At 27.1% G+C, this 24,291-nt stretch overlaps 1 protein-coding gene across 3 annotated transcripts; it reads right to left on the reverse strand.

Moving 5' to 3' along the window:
• Window positions 1-6,135: 6,135 nt before the first annotated feature.
• On the reverse strand, window positions 6,136-24,269 carry LOC107439166 (uncharacterized). Of its 3 annotated transcripts, none has more exons than XM_016051652.4 (4): window positions 24,106-24,269; window positions 13,749-14,893; window positions 13,578-13,667; window positions 6,136-6,639 (listed from the first exon to the last, which is right to left on the reverse strand). In XM_016051652.4, exons 2-4 carry the CDS (start codon window positions 14,811-14,813, stop codon window positions 6,292-6,294), a joined length of 1,503 nt encoding a protein of 500 aa, XP_015907138.3. In that variant the 5' UTR covers window positions 14,814-14,893; window positions 24,106-24,269; the 3' UTR covers window positions 6,136-6,291. The 3 variants fall into 3 exon arrangements, with proteins under 3 accessions (XP_015907138.3, XP_015907140.3, XP_015907139.3); XM_016051654.4 differs by lacking the exon at window positions 24,106-24,269 and adding an exon at window positions 24,026-24,054; XM_016051653.4 differs by lacking the exon at window positions 24,106-24,269 and adding an exon at window positions 23,802-24,021.
• Between the last annotated feature and the right edge of the window lie 22 nt (window positions 24,270-24,291).

Here is a 24,291-nt window from a genome sequence, read left to right on the forward strand (position 1 = left end):
AGGATAAAAGTTTTGAAAGACAAGTATATACGGTAAACAAATTTTAAAATGCTTTTGTGTATTTTATTCAACACTTCTAGGTTTAACAGGAGTATAAAATTATAAAGCTCACAATTTTTCCAAAATTTTTGAGCATTTCTTTAAACCTTAAATGCCAAAAATATTTTAAAGAACGATAATATAATTATTTAGCAATTAATAAAAATAATTTAAGAAATCTAATATAAACGAGAAAATATACATACCATAGTGTAGGTATTAACTCAAACCAAAATTATAAATTGATAATAAAATAACATTAAATAATTCTTAATTACTAATTTGAGCAAAATGAATTGAAAAATAAGCATATTGATATTAGACTAATAGCTTTTGTGACAAAATTAATGAAATTGCTCAAATAAATAAATATAGATATTAATTCAATTTCTTTTCCTACCTGCACTACTTACAAAAAGAAACAAATTAAAATTAACAAATCACTCAGCAAATAAATTAGATTTACAATCAGAAGAAATCTTGATATAAATGCAAATATAATAACAGCAAAGCTTAAAAATTTTATAAAAAATTCTTCAGATAATTCTTTTAAAAACCATATCTTTAAAAATATGAGCTTCAGATAATTCTTTTAAAAACCATATTTTTAAAAATATGAGCTTCAGATAATTCTTTTAAAAACCATATCTTTAAAAATATGAGCTTATTGCTTTTATTATATAATTTCAAAAGCCTAATCAGGTTTAACAGGTTGTGTTTTCAATTTTCCAAATACAGATTAACAGAAAACAGGTGGGGCAGAGTAATTTATGTAATTGAATTACTCAATAAAAGAACATATTTTTTAAATTAATCATCTTGAAATTAAATAAATAGAAATAGACCCGAAAATTTCAAAGTGACTTAAACCGGGCTAAGGATTAAAACACACACAAAAAGAAGAAAATGGTAAATTAGTATAGAACACTATAGTGTATTAGTACATGACACTGTAGTGATAGATACACAACACCATAATCAGATCATTAGATGATTTAAGAAATTGAGATTGCTAAATTGTTGATTAGTTATTTTTATTCGAGCTTATTTCAGAGTTGGATGAAAACTGTGATAATGCATTGAACTAGATAGATTTGTTAATAATAATTTTAGAAATTAAGCCCTTTCAGTAAATTGGAAAAAATGGCAAACAAGCGCGTAAAATTATTGAAAACATGTTCTGAACTGATAAAAATTAAACCAATCTTATGTTTTTTTCTCTCAAGTTTTTCAATTTAAGTGATTTAATTCGAAAAGAGATTCGATAGTTAACTTGATTAAACTGCTAATAAAATTAATCATTAATTAAAGAAAAAAATGTAATTAAAAAGAGCGCCCAAACATTTCCATTTCTGTGAAAATCATTCCTCTTCACAAGATTGTGCGAGTTTCAAGTTTGTGAATTGTTTATTTTAATGCGCTTTGTTACACCAAAGAGTTAAATATACTATTCTGCGTAAAATCGGTAGACTTCTGTGCTTCAAGTAGAAGCTGAAAAGTAGGGAAATTAATTTTGGCTTTAGAAATGAGCTATTGTATAGCTATTTCAAACAAGAGGTGCACAGTAGAAAATGATGGTACCTTTGTACAATTTGAACAACTACTTATGAGGTTTATCACTAATAGTTTCCTGAAAAGAAAATTCATTTTGAGTAACAGTTTACACATTTTTTTTGTTTTTTGAAGTAGCAGGTTGTTGAACTTATTGGGAGTACAAATTAGTTTGGTCTGTTTTAAAAAGATGGCTCTGGCTGTTATGAATGTTTAATAGTTACAGCTGGTTTCAGAGAGGTTAAACATCTGTCAATAATATTCAGTTTATATCGCTTTGAGTTTCAACCCTGTTTTTCACTTTGTTGAATATGACAAATTTTGTGGTAATTAAGCAGCATTTGAGGGAGGTTTTATGTTTCTGCTTCAATTGGAAGAAAAAAGCAGCACAAGCGCATCAAATGCTTGTAGAAGTTTATGGTGATAATGCTCCAACTGATAAATCAAGGAGGGAATGGTTTCGACGTTTCAAGAATGATGAATGGTGTTGCATACTATGAGGTGCTACAAACTGGCAATTCAATTACAGGTAATCGGTATTGGCTACAATTGATGCGCTTGAGCCGTGCATTACAAGAAAAACGGCCGGAATACGAGCAAAGACATGACAAATTTATTCTTTTGCATGATAACGATCGGCCTCATGTCACAAAAAATTATTTAGAAATGTTCAAGAGGGATATTTTACTGCACCCACCGTATTCGACAGACACTGCTCCTTCTGATTACTGGTTGTTCCGACAGATGCAGCACGATTTGGAAGGTCACCGGTTCACTTCTTTTGCAGAAATCAAAAATTGGCTCCTAACTTAGGCCGCCTCAAAAGATGAGACATTTTTTCAAGATGGAATTCGAAAATTGCCTGAGAGGTGGGGGAAAGTAGTAGCTAGCGATGGGCAATGTTTGATTACTCTGTTCATTAATTTTGTTCTGAAATAAATGAATTTTTGACCACAAAAAATATAAAACATCCCAATACTATAAAATACACAGTTCATGAAAAAACAAAATGAATACATTTTACCTAAAAGGGTACAACATTTTTTTAAACCAGAACTTCTATGATTTTCCCTGCAATTCTGTTGAGGTAAAAAAAAAAGAAAATTTCTATCAGCTTTAACAATTTACAACATGATGAAATTTTTAAATAATTTAGATTATAAAATGTCAGTGCAAAATTAACATACAATAAATATCCATCTGCGTGTATAAATTTTTTGAATCAGTCTTCAATTTTTCTACGAACCCTGTTTCTGCAACCCTCCCTTTATAAGAAATGATATATTGAGAAATGATACATGCCCATTTGCTATTCTATAAGACACAGTGTTTTTTAGCTTCCATTAGTCCACATTAAATTGTTCATTTCAATATAGTAACCAAAATTTAGTACCATTTTTTTTATTTCCATGAAAAACTTTTCATAAAGAAGTGTCAACCATTTTGGCATTTTTAAAACAAAATGCTTACAATGACAACGAGTCATTTTGTTTAATAAAATTTTCCCAGAAATTCTTAAAATCTACCTTGCTTTTGATATTATCGCACATTAAATGTGAAACGTCTTGAATTCTCCTTGAGTGATGGAAGAACCTGATACTAGTCTATGATCAAGTAGATAGTGAAATATGGATTATTAAACATTGTTTATCAAAAGTGTAAATTGCAGCATCATGGAGAATTAGGGATCATTTCATTAGGTTAAAAGGACCTGTGAAGCATATTTCCCCTTAAATATAGCATTTTAAATGATACTTTTCAATGTATTAACATAAAAAGCAAGTTGCTACATTTTCAATTATTCTGCTAGTTTTCAAATTATAATTAAAGTATAGCGTTGCTTTGCCCAAATAAATCTAGTATATTTCACTTATGAGAACATATTTCTGCTATTTTTCGTGTACTAATGATATAACAAAGTTTTTCTAAGGACAACAAAGATCATTATATCCACCATCAACCATAATTTACAACATAGATACTTCAGAAAGAAATAAAACTTTTTACAGCAGTTTATGTAATGTAACAGACTGTATCCTAAGCATTTTTGCTTCTCAAAAAGTTCATTGTTTACTTAAAAATTAAAGTGAGTAGTTGAAATTTTAAATGCACGAATGAGATTTCTTTCCTATGATTTTCTGGTAACAAACTGAGCTAACAAACAAATACAAAATTTACCTATATTGTTTAATCAAGTGGGCAAGTTCAAATATATACTTAATATTTCCCTTTAAAAATAGACTATTATTGAAAATGTCCAGAAATATATATGTGGGAGCTCCTAGGTAAAACATAAGGTTATCCTGCATTGCACTGGTTTAAGCATAAGCATTAATAATAAAAAACATCTGTAAACCATCCCCTAAAACTATCGACCCGGTAAAGAGTTAAAATTATTAAAAAAGTTTTAGAAGAGGTATATAGACACATCAGGAAATGTATATCCACATGTCAGGGACACAATTGGGAGAAAAACAATCAAGCAAATTTCGGCAAAGTATAAAAAAAAATAAATAAATAATAAGTAAGCTAACCTACAATATTGTTGCATCAGTTAAAAAGAAAATTTACTTTTTTTGTTTCTATCAATAAAAGAAATGCTTCTTTAATTTAATTTACTTCCTGTTGAAGAAAATATAGACAAAATATGTGTTAACAATATTCCCGATTTTAGGAAGATTTAATTTTTTGAAATGTGGTGAATTTAGTGTCATTATTGTTCAACTAGTATTTATTTATTTAAGCATATTATTTTTATATTGAATCACTTAAGAGATAAAAAATCAATTATTTAGAAGTCAAACACATTTAAAAAAATTCAATACAAAAAATGTTATTTATTTTACTACGGTATTATTCAGTCTTTATAAAGTAACTCACTTTTCTTGTTAATAATTAAAATATGAAAAATTTGTTTTTATCAAAAAGCTTTGGGCAATTTAAAAATAGTGTCCTGTTGGACTCTAGAATTCAGCAGAACATACTTTGGCAACAAGTGGTATAAAGAACACATCGTCATAGACATTGGCAATATGCTAACAAGAATATTCTCAAATAAAATAAATCAACTTATTTTGCCCATTAATGACACAAAATTTTTGAAAATATAGGCTTAAATTTATTCCCCATGGCTGTAATAGCATGACATACCTTTCTGCACACAAAAACAAAAAACCTTTTGCAGTGATAACCTAGACTTTTACTGTTAAAAAATTCTGTAGAAATTTTCAACAAAAGAAATATTTAAAAAAAAATTAGAGTGAATGACACACACGTAACAATAAAGACATTTAATTTTCTGTATCAATCATTTCTATTTGCAAAGTTTATACAATAACATAATAAATTAAGTAGTTGATCTAAAGTAATTTAGTCAAGAGGAGTGTCTTAATTGCTATTTTTTTGCAATGTCTATATCAGAAAAATGATATAAAACAGCTAAAACTCATAAAACAAAAACCATACTTGTGTAATGAAAAAAAAAATTCAGTGGAAATGTTTTTTAAGTAAAATTTTTTTTAAAATCAAGTGAAAAAGTTCTTACAATAACTTCCTTTACAACTAAATTTTCACAGACAATTTTTATTATTATAATTAACTTTATTATTGGGTGTTACGGCTATTCTTTTGAAATTAATTTACTTTTATTCAGTAAAATGTAGTAAGTAGATAAATGTTGCTACATCTTTACTTCTGCTATATTTCTGAATAATAGAAAATGTAGCAGAGCTAATTTTCGATAATTCAAAGATATATACATTGAGTTCTACATATTAATTGTACGTCCAAATGATGAGTGAAAAACTTTTTTGTACTTTAAATTGAAAATTGCTGAACTTTTTCTTTTATAATAGCAATTTTTAAATTAAATAGTGAAAAAAATGAACATTTCAATGAAAATTTCAAGTTAAATAATTAGTGAGTTAGAAGTATAGTTTCACGACTTATTCAACCCTATATTTCACTTGTCATGCATATTGTAATTTTAAGCTTTTGAGAACTGTTTTGTTGTGTTGCTTTTCTTCTTTTGTGATTGTTTAAGTATTTAAAATATTTTTTTAAAAATTTTATTTAATTATTCAACTCAACAACAAAATGGTTAACCAGCATATTGCTTTTCTTTTTGTTATAATATTACAAAAACGAATAACTGTATTTTGAAACTTTTGCTTTAGTTTTTTTTCAATTAAAAATATGTCATTTTGTAAATTTTTTCTACACATTTTATGAGATTATTGTAGCAAAAAAAATCTTAAGATATTAATGTGACACAGAAAGCTAAAACAATTCAGCCACAGGGTGTTTACCAATAAAGAAGTAATGCATATAAAAATTCATTTAATTGACTTCTGCAACTTTTCTTTACGAGACCTAGTATTTTGATAAAAACTTAAAGCACTTTAGAAATCTTTGAAATGTTATACACATTGGAAATTTTTTTTTTTAATGAGTATTTTTTATCTTGAATTTTTCAATCTGATAATAGTTTTTAAATAACTAGTTTAGCACTAGAGATTAGAGCAATAAAACATAAGAATATCAAAATTAAATAAAAAACATATTTAATATGGATTTAAGAACAGCTATGCAATAAATGTCAAGGAACATTTTTAAAATGCTTTGAATAACTATGCAGTTAATAAAAAGATGAAAAAAGTTACAATATTTATATAATATTCACAACTTTGTACATAATAGGCATTATACATCAATGGCAGAACTTTCCTTTCGTTTATCATATTCATCAATATACCACTGCTGATTGAGATATATAAATTTGAGCAAAAGTTTGTAGATTGTATTCCTAGCTTTGATTTCAACATACATTGCTAAAAAAAATGAAAGGAAAAATAAAGCCCCACAAATAAGAGTTATAATTTCAGACTGAGTAAGTTCTAAATGGGTTATTTCAGCTTTTGCACCTCTGTGTTGTTTAAAGCAAAGAACTGTCACAATAGCACATCCAATCATTATTAAAACAGATAAAAGAAAGACAGTATGCAATATCTTATCTTGCCAGGAACAGTGTGGGAATTGCCACTGTCCAACCTAGAAAAAATCATGAACATAAATTTTAGCAAAAAATTACACAATTTGACAAAATTAAACAGCACAAAATATTGATTTAATTCACAAAAATTATAAAATTTACTTGTCAATAAAACCTATAAAACTTGTTAATAAAAACTATAAAATTTACTTATTGGGGTAAAAACTTCTTTTTTGCCCCCCTCTGATTCACTACTTCAGTAATGAAGAGTCGAACTTTATGAAAGTATTTAAAATTTTGACCACATTATAGATATATAACAAGAAAATTGATAAAACCAAAAATTGCTATTTAGTCCTCTCTCCACCTTCAATCCAATTGTTTTGTCCATTTTATTAATTTTCTGACAATTCTATGTCCATCATGCGAAGGCAGTTTCCGAAATGCATTTTTCTGATTGATAACTTTGTCATCTACACTAGCGTGCAAAAGTCTTTAGTCATACTCAATATTATACCTTTTCATTTAAAACTTAGCTAAATCAACTGTAAACTCATTTTTCACATGGTCTTATATGTTTATCAACACAGAAATGGCTTAACAGCTTAAAAAAATTGTTCAAAAATACAAACAGTTCACACTGTAACTACGTATTGAGTTGATAGTATATTTCGTGTTTAGCATTTAAAGTTTTCTTAAGTATTGAAGTAAATTCCATTATATATAATAATAATATCTACAGAGCTTATTCTAGGCAGGGTAAAAAGGGCGCAGCATCCTGCTGTCCTTTTAGTCAAAAGAATCCACCCTGTTGCCTCTGAAGTAAATTAGTGCCCTGATGTAATAGACTCCATACCCTTTTTGTACTTTCTTTTCTCAACCCTTTATTTTTTTCTCCAAACTCTACAATGGATTTCTTAAACTTTTGTTATTTTTAACTCTTTTTATTTAGTTTGTCATTGCTGTCAATACATAGATTTATATGGGAAAGGAAAAATAGCCATCACATCCCCTTGTACTTGTCTTTGAAAGTTTGCAGTTACTTCCAGTATCATTAAATCATAACTATTATTAATGATTTTAATTATAAAATCATAACTACAGACAATTAAAAACAATTTATTATTTTATTTTTAACATTTATTATTTTATTAATATATACATGCATTTTAAATGAATTACTACTAAGCTAATTAGCTCATTAACTCAATATAAATGCTAATTTATTAATAAAAATTAGTTATTAATATGATTGCTTTGCTACTATTGGCAAAGCTAAAAAAAAAAATTCTTTTACTAATTTACAATGTTTTTTAATAAAACGTGTAAAGCCCATAGAAAGAAATAATTGCCTTTTTAGAATAATGCCCTTTTTTTAACTTTTGCACCCTGCCCTTTTTTCTGCCTAGAATGAGCTCTGATATCTATTTAAAACACAAGTTCTATTACTGAATATTATTCTTAATTTTCTACACATACTAACAACTTGATATTGAATTTTTTTAGTAAGAATTTTGCGAACATGAGTCGAAATAAGAGAAAAAAGAGCAGAATATTAAATTGAGTTACGTGCGAAAATTCAAATTTTTTCTGAAGAAGGGTACTCCTGTAAAATAGCAAAAAGACTGAAAATTCCAAAGTCAAGTGTAATATACACATTAGCAATTTTCAGAACAGGGACGAACTCGACTAAAAAACGCCCAGGAAGACCAAGATGCACAACAAAGATGGAAGATAAACATATTCTAGTTACAAGCAAATGTAATAGATGACTTCCAGCAACTATGATTAAAGAAGAATTGAATAAAGAAAGAAAAATTCCAATATCAGTTGATACAGTGAAGAACGTAGCGTTGGACTAAATGATCGCATAGCGTGTGGAAAACCTTTGTTACGGCGTATAAATAAACAAAAATGGTTTAAGTGGGCAAGAAATCATAAATAGTGGATATTGGATCAATGGAAAAAAGTACTGATGAATCAATAGAAAAATTTTGGACTGATGAATCAAAGTTTGAATTATTTTCCACCAGAAGATGTCAGCATGTCTGACGATTGGTAGGCAACGTGTGAATGATAATTGTTTGAGTTATTCAGTGAAACACGGTGGCGGTAAAGTCATAATTTGGGGTGGTTTTGGAGAAGGAAAAGTTAGTGATTTAGTTCAAGTCAACAATGGATAAAAAAGTGTACCATAGTATTTTGGTTCATCATGCGGTGCCATCTGGTATTCATAATATTTGTAAAGGGTTTGTCCTTCAACAAGACAATGACTCTAAGCACACTTCTAAATTATATTCAAATTATTTGAAGACGAAAGAAAAGCAGAAAGTGCTTAAAATCATGACTTTGCCTCCACAATCACCAGATATAAATCCTATAGAGAAACAAAGGGATGAGCTGGACAGACGGGTAAGCATAATGTGCCTAACTAATATAAATAGTCTGGGAATGTCTCCAAGATGCCTGGAAAAATCTAAGTTCTGAAGCGCTTGAAAAGTTACTCTCTCGAATGCCAAATCTATGTAAGGCTGTCAACTGTGCTTAAGTTCGTCATATTGACGGCAGTAAAATCTAAATAGAAGTTGTGTACATCTGTTGTTTACTAAAAACTTCTTTATAGAGTATTAAAATATTGTTGAGAAATGTATTAGTAATAAATTGTTGAAATGAATGAGCATAATTTGTTTTTTAATAGACGATTCACACACTGACCAAAGACTTTTGCACGCTAGTGCAGATGCAAAAAATTCATATCCTTGCTGATATTAGGGCAGAATTCAGCTAAATTTCCGCAATTAGGATAGCTCAATCAAGTCAATTAGAAGCTTATATTTTTGTAAACATATCGCATTTTGTGATATGTAAAAGCACAGGCTTTTGATAGGCCAAATTTGCCCATTGTAACTGCAGACATTTAGCTGAATTCTGCCTTAGGAAGCCATGGATTTTTTATTTTTTGTGTTCATATGATAGATTAATGAAGAAGCAAACATAAAACTGACGGATTTTATACTGTACTGACATTTTGTTTAAAAAAAGTTCAATAAAGAAGGAAATGTAAAAAAAACTTTCTAATCGATTTGAACGGCCCTTCTGATGTGGGGACCCAGGGCAATTGCCCCTGCCTTAGTCAGGCTCTGTGTAACACTCTTAAAGCTTTAACAACAGCGCATTGAAGTTTTAACTACACAAAAAAAACAGAGTACTTAAATGTTTAAGTGCTTACGTTAAATCTAAACTCATCGAGGAAGTCGAAAAGAGCAACAAAAAGAAAACAGGCATTAAAGTTGAATTTGGTATACCATCAAACACTTTTTTGACAATTTCGAAGAAATAAAAAAGACTTGTGTTAACGTAAGACTTGTAAACTATTAGCCTATCTTTATATTAAATGAATGCCTCTCATTTAGTTTCTGATGAATCAAAATTTATTTCGAAGACTCAAAGTAATTCTTAGAATACAGTGGTGCTTCAAGTTTTAAAAAAAACATGCATAAAAAAATTTCAACATTATCATAGAAGAGATATCAAAACCAATCATAACTCAAAATAACTCTTTAACATATAGTTCAAATTGTAAAACAATGGAAACAGTAGAACCTACTTTAAGAACTTAAAATAACCCAACTTAAAAAAGAATCTTAATTTGTTAAAGGACTTTTTTGAAGTATTTAAGAATGCTTTCAGACGAAATATTGAGGAACGAAGAAATATAAAAAATACAGTGGAAAGTCCCATATGCAGAATTGTCACTACTTCGGCAAGTCTCTAAAATAGATTTCCCCCATAATAGGTCTTTAAGGCAAACAAACATCAAAACATGTTTATTCAATAAAAAATAGCTAGCTAAAAGTTAAAGAGTTTAAGCTAAAAGATGCACAAACTAATAAAAAGCAATATAAGATGATTTCTGACATAAAATCGGTAATCAAACAGTTGTTTCAGAAATTTTTTATTTCCACTTGTAAAACCTTGCAACGTTTATTAAAAACAAAATGACATATTACTAAAACTATGGTTAAAAAGTATTTCAGTAGTATTTTTAAAGTAAAGAACAACATTATAAATGCCCAACTTTTCTAGATATTTGTATGAGTCTGTATTTGAAAATTATAGATGAATGAAATAAAAAAAATTAATTTATATTAATAACACATCTTCATTACTTCAAAAACAACAATAGTTCCAATTAATTTTAAAAATTAACAGGTGGTCTAACACTTTTCCCAATACTGTATACAGTCCTTACTGTACATATATAATAAAGATGCATGTGTGTATATATGGTAAAGCACTGATTATTTTGGTATTAGTTTCAAACTGATAATGATACAACTGAGTATCAGTTACAAAAATGTGATAATTTTATTATTTGATATACTTCAAATTTAATTCATCGAGGGAATGAAAAATTTAAAAATAAAATTCCATTGTTTTTTATCATAATTTTCTGTAGTTGATTTAGATCTAATACAAAACCACTAATTATTTATAAAAAATAAAATTTTACATGCTTTAATCATAGTTACTTTCGACGATATGTACGGGTTCATATAGGATAACTATTACAAACCATAAAATGTCTGCAGCTATATAATAAACAAAATAATAAAATAGAACAAACCATTTTTTGCTTACTGATATACAGTCAACAGTTAAAGGAATACCATCGGTTCCAGCCAAATCTATGCAATTAAGCGGGTTATTTGATTAAAAGGGGAGTGCAATATTCAATCTTATATTCTATATTTTTGCAAAATTTTACTTTTTAATGGTATTTAATGCATAGTATAGTGTTTTGGTTAAACAAACCCAGTTTTATGATCAATAAACAATTATAATTAAAAATGTATATGTTAGTACCACAAAATATAAATGTCATTTAAAGTTAAATAAAATAAATCAATATTAGCGAAAAGTAAATGTCCCTATTGAAGTAATCACCTATTGTATCTTAACAGAAATTCCGTTTTAATCAGTGAAACATTTCTCAAAAATAATTTTTTTTTTTCTCATTTCAGTACCTCTATTTTATGCAATTAGGCGAGGACAAAAAACAACAAATATTCTTTTAAACAGGGAAGTTTAACATTAGCTTCATATAAAATGAGTTGGTTGCATTAAATTTTATTTGTATAAGCGGGTTATTCGATTATCCGATTAAGTGGGGACGAATGTATTGAAAATTAACCAGATTTCAAAAGAATTAAAATATTTCAATCTGCTCATGAGAAAATATTTTGGAAATTAAATTAAAATGATTTATGCATCTAAAAATTCCTATAAATAAAGAAAACAATCTTTCATCTTTATAGTTTAACATTTATAAACATAAATTGTTCATATTTTTTGTTAAAATATTTAGGAAAAAGTCCAAGAGAAAATTATGGTAAAAGGAAATTTTTCTCTTACAAACAAATATAATTAGTTTTACTATAACAGGGTGCGTAGCCAAATCTTTGAATCAAAAATAAGCACTTTTTAAAAACTTTTCAAGCACTTTACAAAAATTTTCAAGCACTCAAAAAATTCATATTCAATCAATGATATTATTGAAAAACAAAAACTTTTTATAAAGAGTTTTAGCGTTAAAAAAAACCCAAAAAGAAACGGACGTAAATCAAAACAATCAGTATTTTCCCACATCACCGAGTGAATTCAACTTCACCCTGAACTCAGAACAAAAGTACCCTTACCCCCTACGTCAAAAAAGTGTTAGAAGTAAAATAAAATAAACAAGAATAAAATTAAATTAAAAAGAAAAACATTTCATAAGGATCTGATATTCTCAATCCGAATTGGAGCACTCGGGTTTCGGTATTAAGTGTGCGCGCATGCGCAAGTCATAACGTGGGTACGACATGAAGTCCGCGTGAATGATTACGTAGCAAACACCCCATTTTTCGTGAAATGCATGGGATCCACCAGATATCACTGAAGAAAAAAAAAATTTGGTGGAAAAAAAGCACTTTTTAAAAACACCAGCTGAAAAAAGCACCTTTAAAAGTTTTTTTAAACAAAATCCCCAAAAAAGCACCTTTAAGCACTTTTTACAAACGCTACGCACCCTGTATAAGTATTTGAGGAAATTCTTCTACAATTCTTTAAGTTGACATAAAAATTAAAATACAATTTGACTAAAACAGGAAAACGTAATCATGTAGAAATTCCTTATTATGACTGTCAGTGAAAAAACAAAATTAACCCACTCTTCAAATATCAAATTTCTTGAATGAATACCAAAAAGGAGCTAGTTCTGGATACATCTTCAAATATATTTGAATCAGTATATTGATAAGAGTTCACAGATGAATACAAGTTCTTTTGTGTGTTAGTACTGCTTTTAAGTGATATGAGTAGAATTGCTATAAATGATATTAGGATTTTTTTACATTGAAATAAATGAATATATATTCAATTTCAAAATTTCTTTGCGAAAAAGATAAGATTTTTGACGTTCTCAGACAGCAGGGTCTTTTGGACCAGGTGTAGGCTTTCTTACACCAGGGGGATGAGTAACAACAACTTCCTTACATGCTAAAAACAAATGAAAAAAAAAAAAAAAAAAAAACAAATGATACTAAATGTTAATTTCAAGTACTAGGTACTTTTCGATTTTTTGTTAATCCTAAGTGAAATTTTTTCAAAAAGTAAGATTGTTGTTAAACAAGTGTTTGAACAAATTTTACTATTGTCACAATTCTACTCCAATCACTATAATATATTAAATGTCGAGAAACAATAACATTATAAAATTTTACTAATTATGATTAACTGTATTATATTGAAATGCATAATGTTTCCTAATTTTTTTTTCTTCATAAAATTCACTACTTTGAAAATTTATTCCACATTTTATTATTTAGATGCTAATGGTTATTAATACTTTTTTATTAAGATCTTCAAGTTGTTTTATAAATTTAAGAAATATTTTAAGAGGTCAAAATAATTTTCTGCATTATTTATATTCTAAATATAGGAAATATAAACTAACCTTAAACTTTTTGTGCCAGTGAAACTGATATTTGCATAATTCACATGTTGGAGGTTTTCTGGACCTTTTGTTACATATTTCAAGCCATTTCTGTAAAAGAAAAATAAACAAGAGTTTATATTTTGAAACATTAACATATATTAATTGTAACTGGAACCCGGCAAAACATACCATCAAACACCCACAATGTATATACCGAAGAGTGCCTGTACAGCGGCAAGGAGATATTAAAGGATCTTCAGGTTTTGCAGCTGTATGGCAAATTTTGCAAGTAGGTAAACTACTGTCACCAAAACTGCTGGCAATACTGAGTTGTGCTGCTGATGCCGAACCAGAAATGTCAGCAGCATTGAACATATGTCTAGCACTAGGTATAAACCAAGCATCATCAATACCAAAGTGTGCATTATTTTCGATAGATACACTGTCACAAGGTTCACCAGCTTCACTAAGTGATTCGATATCAAAAACCTTAAAGTTCACATTAGGATTAATGTTATATCCTTTGTGCGAGAATTTTTCATCTAACAGACCAGAAAGTACTTTTCCATCCAAGTTCTCTGCTACACCAGATCCACTTGGTTCAGCCTCTAAGGTACGCAGTCCTTGCTTTTGATAGTGCAATGAAATATTACTCTTTGTTGGGGCATCATTGGCAATGTTTAAAGCAGAATCTTGATACTTAACAGCTTCACTGTTATTTGGGTCTTCTTCATGAGAAGTTGAAACTGGTGACTTAAAAATTGAACGTTGCCAAGACTTAAATAATCCATTTTCTTTACTTTTGTCCTCATGAATATCTTTTTCTATTCCATTTTTGCTTAAAAAATATTCAGAGATAGATCGTTTAGATAAAAAATTTTTACTCTTAAAAGCATCCACTTCGGATGGATTTTGATATACTTTGATACTTAACAACTTTTGGCCTTCAGGAGAAGTATAATCAGAAGCTATAAAAGAATATTTACAAGCTTTTGAAATATATAAAGACTTATTACTTTGAGGGTTTTGGACTTTTTCATATGAATTATTGATTTCAATAGCAGATGCTCTACTTTTTGCTGTTCCACAATCTTGAATAGATTTAAACAGTTTTAGTCTTGAATTAGAACTTTCACAGGGTAATTTGTCGGAAGCACAATTTAATGAATGTATTAAAGACATATTAAATAGCTGGCTTGATTTAGATATAGATTGGTTAGAAGCTAAGCACAAACATTCTTGAGCAGCACACATGTTTTTCTGCACAATATTTGGAGTAAAAAAAATGTTTGAAAGAATGATGTTATAGAATAATGCTGTTAGAACAAATCATCCTGAAAATAAGAAAAAATAAATATGTATTGAAAAATAACAACATTGCGTTAATATAAAAATAAAATTTTGCTTAAATGAATGTTTAGAAATCAGTTTTACAAAATATAAATCAAAAGTCGACTGTGTTTTAATGACAAAATACTATAAGAAAAACCACTATTATAGAGAAACATTTTAGTTAAAAATTAGAGAATTTTTTTTTTTAAGTTGCTCGGGATACTTCACTTCTCCCCCTTCCTAATTTCTCATTATTGTAATTTTTTGATCACTTTCAGTCTAGATTTCTAAAAAAAATTATAAACAAAAGCCTACTATAGCATGGTTCTTAATGCAATTCAGTATCATTTGAATCTAATATGCCAACTGCTGGCATAAGTTAAGACTGGGTGGCAAGACTGCAGCTCAAATTTCTAATAACTTTTCAAGTGACCTTGGTTTACTCTTATACAAAATCAGATTATAATAATTCATTTAAGCTGTCACTTTCACTCTCTTTTATTCTTCACTCATTTACAATTTGACTTATAAATCTTAAATTTAGTTAGAGCATCTAATTAAAGCCGACTCTAAGTTTAGAGAGTAAGCACTTTTAAAAATTATAAATTAAAATTGTGATCTTTAAATTATAAATATAGAGCATCAAGTTAAAAAATAATAATATATTGCTGCTAAATCCTCAATTAGTGGATATACTCATAAGAATCAAACTTGCATAGACTTATATGTATTGAGATGCAATGCAATAGAATGAGTTCCTTATTTGAGTGGCACATAAGGAAAATTAGAAGAAACAACATGAATAGACACTACTAATTTTTAAGCAGAAAGTAATTTTTAAAGAAAGTAGTAAGAAAGTAATAATTAAAAAAAGTAATTTTTCAGTTTTTGCATACAATTTTATCATCCTAATATTCTCAAAATTAATATACACTTGCTATAAAGAAGATTTAGCTCTCAACTTTAGCATGTTATGGTTTGTTCAAATTCTGTAAAATAAAGATTTAACTTACTGATAGATCAGAGAAAAGTAATTAACTTAAAAAAACAAACAAACAATTGAGCTGAATCAGCTAAAAAAATTGATTCAATGAATGTAACACACTTAAAAAAATAAAAATTACCTAATTTATTACTTTAAAAATATTTAAAGTATGCCACTAAATACATTTAGTATATTTTTAACATGAGAACTAATCAGTAAAACAATTATTAAGTCAGATGCAATTATAGCTATAATTAAAAAAATACACAAAAAATTATGCTTATGGGTATAGAGAAAAAATGAAGTTTATTAGCATTATCAAGTATTTATTAGCATTACCATTACTCTATGAGCAAAATTGAATATTTATGGAGCAGAAAGAACATCACCATCTGTTTTAAAAACTTCCGCCAAAAAACTGCATCAATGATGCTAATAAGTATTTTGAATTTTATAAAGGGCGATTTCTATCAAAATTATGCTTACATTTGAAAACAATGTTAATGAAAAATTTGCTTTTCTATATATTTTTCAAAAATATCAAAATTTTTATGTAAAAGAAATTTTTTATTTATAATAGAATTTTAATATGAAATTAAAAAAAAAAAAAGTAGGATGTTTGCAAATTACAATGTATTTTCTTTAAAAAAAAAGAAATATTATATATGCTAGTTATTATCAGTGTATCCAATTATTTCTTTGTAAAAGTAAAATTTATAAAGCTAAATTTCCAATTTTTAAGAGAATAATTTTTTTTAAATTAATATTTTTGTGCAGGTATATAAATTTTTGGGAGTAAGATTTTTTGTGAAGCTGCCAAGAAATAGAATAATTGACTTTCATTAAGAAAGCAGTGAAAAAGAGATAGATATTCCTTAACACATTAAATATTGGTAAAAACAAGAAAATAAACATAAATACTAGAAATTAAAAAAAAAAAGAAAAGCTAAATAACAGTATAAAAAATTATATTAATAAAATTTTAGATTTTAAGACTAGTGCAAAATTTTTGAGTGAAAATTACTAAATTAAAAGCAAACAATATGATAAAGAATTATAGATAAATTAATGAAAACCATCAAAAATTTTTGTAGAAATACATTGTAATTTTTCAATACTTCTGTTAATCTAATCTTTATCAAACAGAATAAATAGATTGAGAACAATTTTTACATTATTTCATGATATTTATAGAAAACAATAATTCAAACCACAATAAGAAGTTTTGAATAAAAGAAAGATTCCTGTACAGCAATTTTGACATTGCCTGTGCCATTATAAGGTGAAAAATATTATACTCTATTATAGGGATGCACAATTTCTTTTCAATGAAGGGCCACTTGCACAGCAGGTTGACTAAAGAAAGGCCACACTCATGTAGTCATGTTGGCGGCAAATGTAATTTTTATGTAGACATAAGTGTTCTGAGAACTAACACTTATTTAACAGTAACTTAGTAATGTATTTGCAGAAAATTTTTAAACATCAGAATTTATTCAAAATTAAAAGAAATGAAAGAAAAGCACTGGTGCCGAAAGTAAAAATAATTAATTATTAATTGACAATATAAATATTTCTTACTTTCAAATCAAAATAGACTATACATAGGGTATCTGCTACATTTTAGATTTCCAAATTCATGACTAATTCCAATAATTTTTCATGACTTAACGAAGTTACTATTTTCTCCGACAAATACACAACAATAAATTTAAAAAAGCATTATAAAAACATTCATTGAAATGATAGGTATAACCAAAACCGTTATACTCTGCATCTAGAAATGAAGTTTTTTCTTTCATTTTTTGAAAGAACACCATAATTTTTAAAGAACATGATAAAAACATTTTATATTTTAATCAAATATGACTGTGAGTTGGGATTTCGTTACAAATTCAGATATTTGGAACACTATGAAATTGGGGGAGGGGGTAAATTCCATTTTAAAAATAAAATTTTTCGGCGACCTAAATCCATGACTTTTCACGATTTTTTTAAAAAAATAGTTCAAATCATGACAAATTTTGTTCAGTACCAAAAATTCATGACTTTCCATGAATTTCCAGGTGCGCGACAAATGAGACTTGCTTTAAACAGAAAAAATATATTAATTATGTTAAATTCAACTTGCACAGTGATATTAAATATACATTTTAGTCAGTTTAGAAACACAAATCAAGAAAAAAAAAGAATTTCAAGATATTTTACATATATTTCAATTCCAAAAACCTTAATGTAATTCAAATTATTTAATTTTGTTTTAAATGACAGGCATATGAAGAAGTTTATACTGTAGGAATTAAATTCTACAGTACAGTTGGCAAAGCTTTGATAGTGTCAAACAGCTGACTTCAGTTATTAAATGCAGTTGATCGTGCAATTAAGATATTTGATAATTGTTATGAATAATGTTGAACATAGTTGGATCAATGCTAAAATATTTAATGAATTTGATAAAAGCCTCAGGCTAAATAAGCATAATATGAACTGACAAGGAGTTCTTTTTTAGGTAGTATCAATGCATTTATATTTTATGTGCATTGTTTCTTTCTAAATAATAAAATTTTTATTCTTTAATATTTACAAGTTGCTTTAGGCTTCAATATTGGTTTACTTGTCTCAGATTTGATTCCATATTAGTTAAATCATAATCAAATGAAGTAGGGTTGCCAGATTTCAGCCAGTCTAAAAAAAGTTTGTTGGTTTAAACCATTAAAAAAGATGGCTTTTATTAGAGCTAATATTTTTCAAAAACTGTAATAATATATAATGGGTATAAAATTGTTAATTAACTACATTAATGTGATTGAATGTTAGGAATAATTTAGAGTAGCAACTTTGCATTTTCGAAACCGTTTGCAGCAAGAACTTTAAACTTACAAGCATTAAGAACAATAATTATAAATCAGGGATGAGATTAGCCAAAAGGCAAAAAAGCTGAATTTCCACGATAGTAAATTTTACGCAAGCGCAACCCTTTAATTATAAATTCCAGACAGTTTAAGGTAATAAATAATGTGTTGACATACAATTGTGTACTAATCTATTATATAAATGATTACATTGCTACTTAACATTTAGTGAAAATAAAAATTACCATTTGAAAAAATAAAGCTGGAAATTATATTTTTCCTCAGTTCACATAAGAGACAATTATTACTTGAAAAACTACCTGGTTTAGCAAATTAAAACTACTGAGAATATACATTAACATTCCATTTCTTTAATAAATACTATTACATGATTTATAACAAATATATCAGAAACATGACTTTATAAATTATTTAGAAAAGAAAATAAACTTTTACAATTGGAATCACTATGTTCATATTATAATCTAGTCTAGCTAGATCTGTGGGGGACATATCAATAACTGGGAAGTACAAACATATAGTAGCTCCTCAACATACAAAATTTGTTATTTTAGATTGAAAAATTACACAATAATCAGCAACTAGTTACATAATTATTTTTCATTAGGTATGAATTTTGCATTTTATAGCACAAATAACAGCAACATTATTTTTAAATTTTGGTGCTGAATTAATTAAGGTAGTAATAAAAAAGCAATGCAAAGTAAAACAAAAATATCAACTTCATAAACTAATAAAAATAATCAGCAAAACTGATTAAACTGTGAAGTTATAAGGTTCAAGAGCTAAATTGCAAATTTAACATCTTTCATGCACTCTGCTCAATTCCATTACTCAACATTTGGCTTTCTATTTGTTTTTCTTTCTTTTTTTTCTTCCTTTTTAGTAAAAAATTACATCTTTCATCTACTTTTTAAGAAATTGCAAGCATTAAAAATTATGAAACATTATTTTTTAAATAGTTTTATTTAAAAGGAAATGGTCGGAAAATAGGTCGGAATTTCTTTTAATAAATACTGTTATGTGATTTATAGCAAATATATCAGTAATATTACTTTTTAAATTATATTGGGAAAAAAAACTTTAACAATGGACCGAATCATTATGTTCATATTATGTTCTAATCTAACTAGAGCCCTTTGAAACATATCAATAACAGTGAAGCAGAAATATATAGTAACTCCTTAACATACAAAAATTGCTATTTTAGTTTGAAAAATTACATGACAATCAGCTACTGTTTAGAGAATTATTTTTAATTTGTTAAGAATTTTGCCTTTTATAGCATAAATAACAGCAATTATAAATAAAATTTTGATGATGAGTTAATTAACTCTTTTTCCAAAAAAAAAAAAAAAATTTTTTTTTTTAATTAAATCCCTTTTTAAGTGATTGCTTTTGTTGGCTATATCTTTTATGTTTGCTATATTTAGTCGTTAGTCCATCTTCAAACATCTTGTGACAAATCCTATTTTTTCTTCTTTCCAAGCACAGAATGTAAGTTTTGAATATATTCCCTTCCAGTTTCTCTGATGTTATGACACTTACATATACTAATACTCGTTAATTAAAGTCGTTAGAAAAACAGTCACCTTTAAAGTAACTAATTTAAAAATAAAAAAAAAAACTTCTTACAAGAATCGCGATAGTTGATCTTAAAATTGCGTGAATATGAATAACAATAATGGATTTTGAAATCACAAGAATATGAAACTAGATATACAATTTGAAAATGAGGAAATACAAACTGGGATATAGAATTTTTAAAACGCGTAAATACAAATCACGATTAATAATTTTTAGATCACGTAAATACGAATCATGATGGGTAATTTTTAGATTGCATAAATAAGAATTATGATGCGTAATTTTTAGAATGCGTGAATGTGAATCCCAATGCCTTATTTTAAAATTACGTATAAATACGAAAATCAATGTTTGATATTATAAACCGCATGAGCAAATCAAGACATTAATTTTAAACTTGCGTGAATACGAATCGCTACATAGGTTTTTAAAAAGACGTAAATACGAATCACAATATCGTATTTTAAAAACTCGTAAATAATAATCGCAACATACAATATTCAAATCGCGTGAATAAGAATCGCAACACGCAAATATGAAAAGCTATGTTTGATATTAAAATCTTGTGAATAAGAATCGAGATATTAGCAGATTCCAGGCTTTGGACCTCTAAAAGGCTTGTCAGAAGCAGCGTTGTTTGAACTACAAAACTCGGATATATTTGGAGGGCGGGTAAAAAATTCGGAAAAACTTATCTGCTGAGAGTAAAAAGGGAGAAAATAGCTATAATAAGTAAAATTGAGAAAGGATTGGTAACTATGTAGTTTGAATTTTCTGTTTCTTTTTGAAAATCGGGGATTTTTCTGAAAAAGCGGAATACTTATAAAAAAAAAGGGAAATTTTTAGAAAAATCTGAATTTTTGATAAAAAAAACTGAAATTCAAGAGATAAAAGTGAAAAAAGCGGAAATCCGCTAAAAAGCGGAAAAATCTCATCCCTGATAAATGGCTTAGAACTACATTTAGAAACCAACTTTTTTAATGCAACATAAGTATATGAATGATATAAAATTAATTATAATTAGCAATTGTCCAATTTGTTAAGCAAAATATACAACCATGTACAGTTCAAACAAACCATATACAGTTTTATAGAAATGCTTAATTTATGGTAGATTGAGCTTAAATTTTTTGTTAAAATAATTAATTTGAATGAAGGTAAGGCACAATTAGGATGAATTAGAACATGATTGAAATAGATTTTGAGTAATTTCGACAATTTGACGAGTTTTAAAGCAAATATGGAGCAGCTGTTACATCATTAATATCATTTAATATTTTATCCATTTATGGAATAAATACTCTTCAGAGAATGTAAAAATATTAAAATATTATATTTTACTGATATTATTTAACTTAATAGACATCAATAAAATAAATTTAAATCCATGCAAGTAAATTTTGAAAAATAAAACATGAAATAGTAAACCGAACAGGACCAGCTTTTTTAAATAACTTTTTAATAAAAAACAACCAGGCTAGCCTTTTTCAGAAAGGCTGGCTTTTTTGCAACCCTGAATAAAGGCAAACATTTGTCATAGATAAGGACTGTACTTTTTTTTATTTATAAAATGCATATTTGTCAGCATGTTTAGCCTTTGGAAAATATATTCCAATCTAATGCCTTAGAGCAAATATTTAATAAATATTAACTAATTTTTTCATGGCAGAAATTAATATTTTTTTAGACTTAAAAAATCAAAACTTTAAATATAGATGGGTTGTCAAGTTTGCTTTAGATAGTGCAGAAAAGTCAAACAATAAAAAAAGAAAAATGATGAAAGATTAAATTTTTTGATAGCAAAACATCTCTGTGGCAGATCACATAATCCAGATAAACATCATCATAACCAGTAATTTCATTTTAGAAGGGGTTCAAACTGTAGATCATTCCTTTTTAGAAAAACTTAACAGAATTAATCATGCTTTATTAAATTTCCTGATTCATATTATGCTTTTAAAACTTATCATACTATTTTAAAATTTATATCTAGTACATATGATATTATACTAATTAGTCATATTTTTTCTAGTAAATATTTTCTTATTGAACACCTTTGGTCAGAAAAAGCAAGGACGACTCGTTTAAAAAATAATTCTAGCGAAGGTTTCGGCTCATTTTATATTATTTTCAAATCAGTAAAGTAGTGAATACTTTAATAAAGTTCTTTTTATTTATTCATTTTTTAATTCATTTTTTTAAAGAATTATATGATGCTATGTTAAAACTTCATTCATCTCAAAATTTTTAAATTTGACACAAATGATAAATTTTTTTAATGCCAAAAATAAATGTTAAGGCAACAAAAAGATATATATATATATATGTATTTTTCTAAGTAAAAAAGAGATATTTACAGAATAGCACATTTAACATTAATAATATGTCTTTTTCCTGAAAAAGGAAATATCAGAAAATTAAAGTTTTTAAATACTTTAAAAAAATGTTATTATTGAGGATTCAAAATAAAATATGCATTCCATAAACTTATCTCCAGGAATAATTTAAAAGTAAAAGAAGGTCAGCCTCCTTAACAATTCTATATTACATTAAAAAACTTTTCGGACTGTTATACAGCTCAAAACAACTGCAATACAAGTTTAGACATGAGAATGGTTTTATGTTTAAAAGGGTTCCGGTGTTATGCATTATTCAATTAATGTTATATGCAAATACAATTAATAATAATGGTATTTACACACACACACATATATATATATACACCAGGTTCCCGCGGTCTGGAAAAATATTCTAAAGTGGTAGCAAAAGGGAGATAAATCTATAGGTTTTAAGCAGCTGATAAAATTTTAATATAAAGGAAATATATAAGGATATACAAAATATCTCAGAAAAATATTTCATAATTCTCCAATGAAAGCTTAATTTACACATTTTTAAGCAGTCTTGTAAAATCTTAGCTACCACTCATTTATTTTTTTCAGAAACCATATATATATATATATATATATATATATACACATACATATATAAGGATTGTATTAGAAATATATCGAATTAAAAAAAACATGCTTTATGTCACCTATTGTTAGATTTAACATATATTTACATTTAATTCAGCTTTCACAATAAAAAATATTGCTTATATAATGAATTGTTCAGCCATAATGAATAATTTATAAGGAAAATATATAATGTAATATTAAAGGATAAATACAAAATGTACAAGGAAATGCATAAAAATAGTAATTTTGAAATAAAAACGATCAGATGATTGCTCTAGTAATGAGTGATACACCAAAATTTATTTAAATAGAGAGTTTTCGATTTTTTACTTGTTAGCACCCATGTTAACTAATTACATTGTTGAGTCACCTTTATTTTAAATCAAAATACATAATTTAACATTTAATTTTTATTAATCTAGAATGACAAGTAACTTATGTTTGTTTAGTTTCTTTACTCATATTACTAAATTATTGGTTGTATTTGATTGTAATAAATTACCTATACGAGTATAAATTTTTCAAATAGTTAAAAATTATAGTGTCACACATGAGAAGTGAACTCATACTCTGAGAATGACACAAAAATGAGAATTCGGCAGCATTTTAAGCTTTTAATTTGCATTAATAAAAGTCGTATTTCAATAAAAAAATTTTTAGCAAACTTATTTCAAATAAAGTTGTATCAAAAATGAAAAAAAGGGGACCGACACCAAACACACGAACCTTCACACGTTCATTTCGTTATACTAAATAATGCGAATGTTTATAAAATTATTAATTCCATATCACAAAAATAAACTTACTCAGGTAAAAGCATTGGAAGTTGGAATAAACAAAGTTACTTTTAATTATTAATAAATTCGAAATCCACACTAACGTCAGTATATTAGCAGCATCGCAGACAGCTGACTCAATAGATCAACAAACACACAGAAAATCAAGGATACAGCCACAGCAGAAAAAGGCCTTATATTAGTGGTATGCTACTT

The sequence above is a fragment of the Parasteatoda tepidariorum genome, chromosome 11 (genome assembly GCF_982258835.1).
Source record: "Parasteatoda tepidariorum strain Cologne lab strain chromosome 11, Ptep-v5.0, whole genome shotgun sequence".
NCBI lineage: Eukaryota > Metazoa > Arthropoda > Arachnida > Araneae > Theridiidae > Parasteatoda > Parasteatoda tepidariorum.

What these genes read in the sequence shown, in the direction of transcription:
- LOC107439166 (XM_016051652.4), bottom strand. Translation starts at nt 14,813, where the DNA reads ATGTGTGCTGCTCAAGAATGTTTGTGCTTAGCTTCTAACCAATCTATA. An exon ending in TACATTGTGGGTGTTTGATG is followed by an intron (nt 13,668 to 13,748) that starts GTATGTTTTGCC and finishes TTTCTTTTACAG; the next exon opens with AAATGGCTTGAAATATGTAA. An exon ending in ACTGGCACAAAAAGTTTAAG is followed by an intron (nt 6,640 to 13,577) that starts GTTAGTTTATAT and finishes GATTTTTTCTAG; the next exon opens with GTTGGACAGTGGCAATTCCC.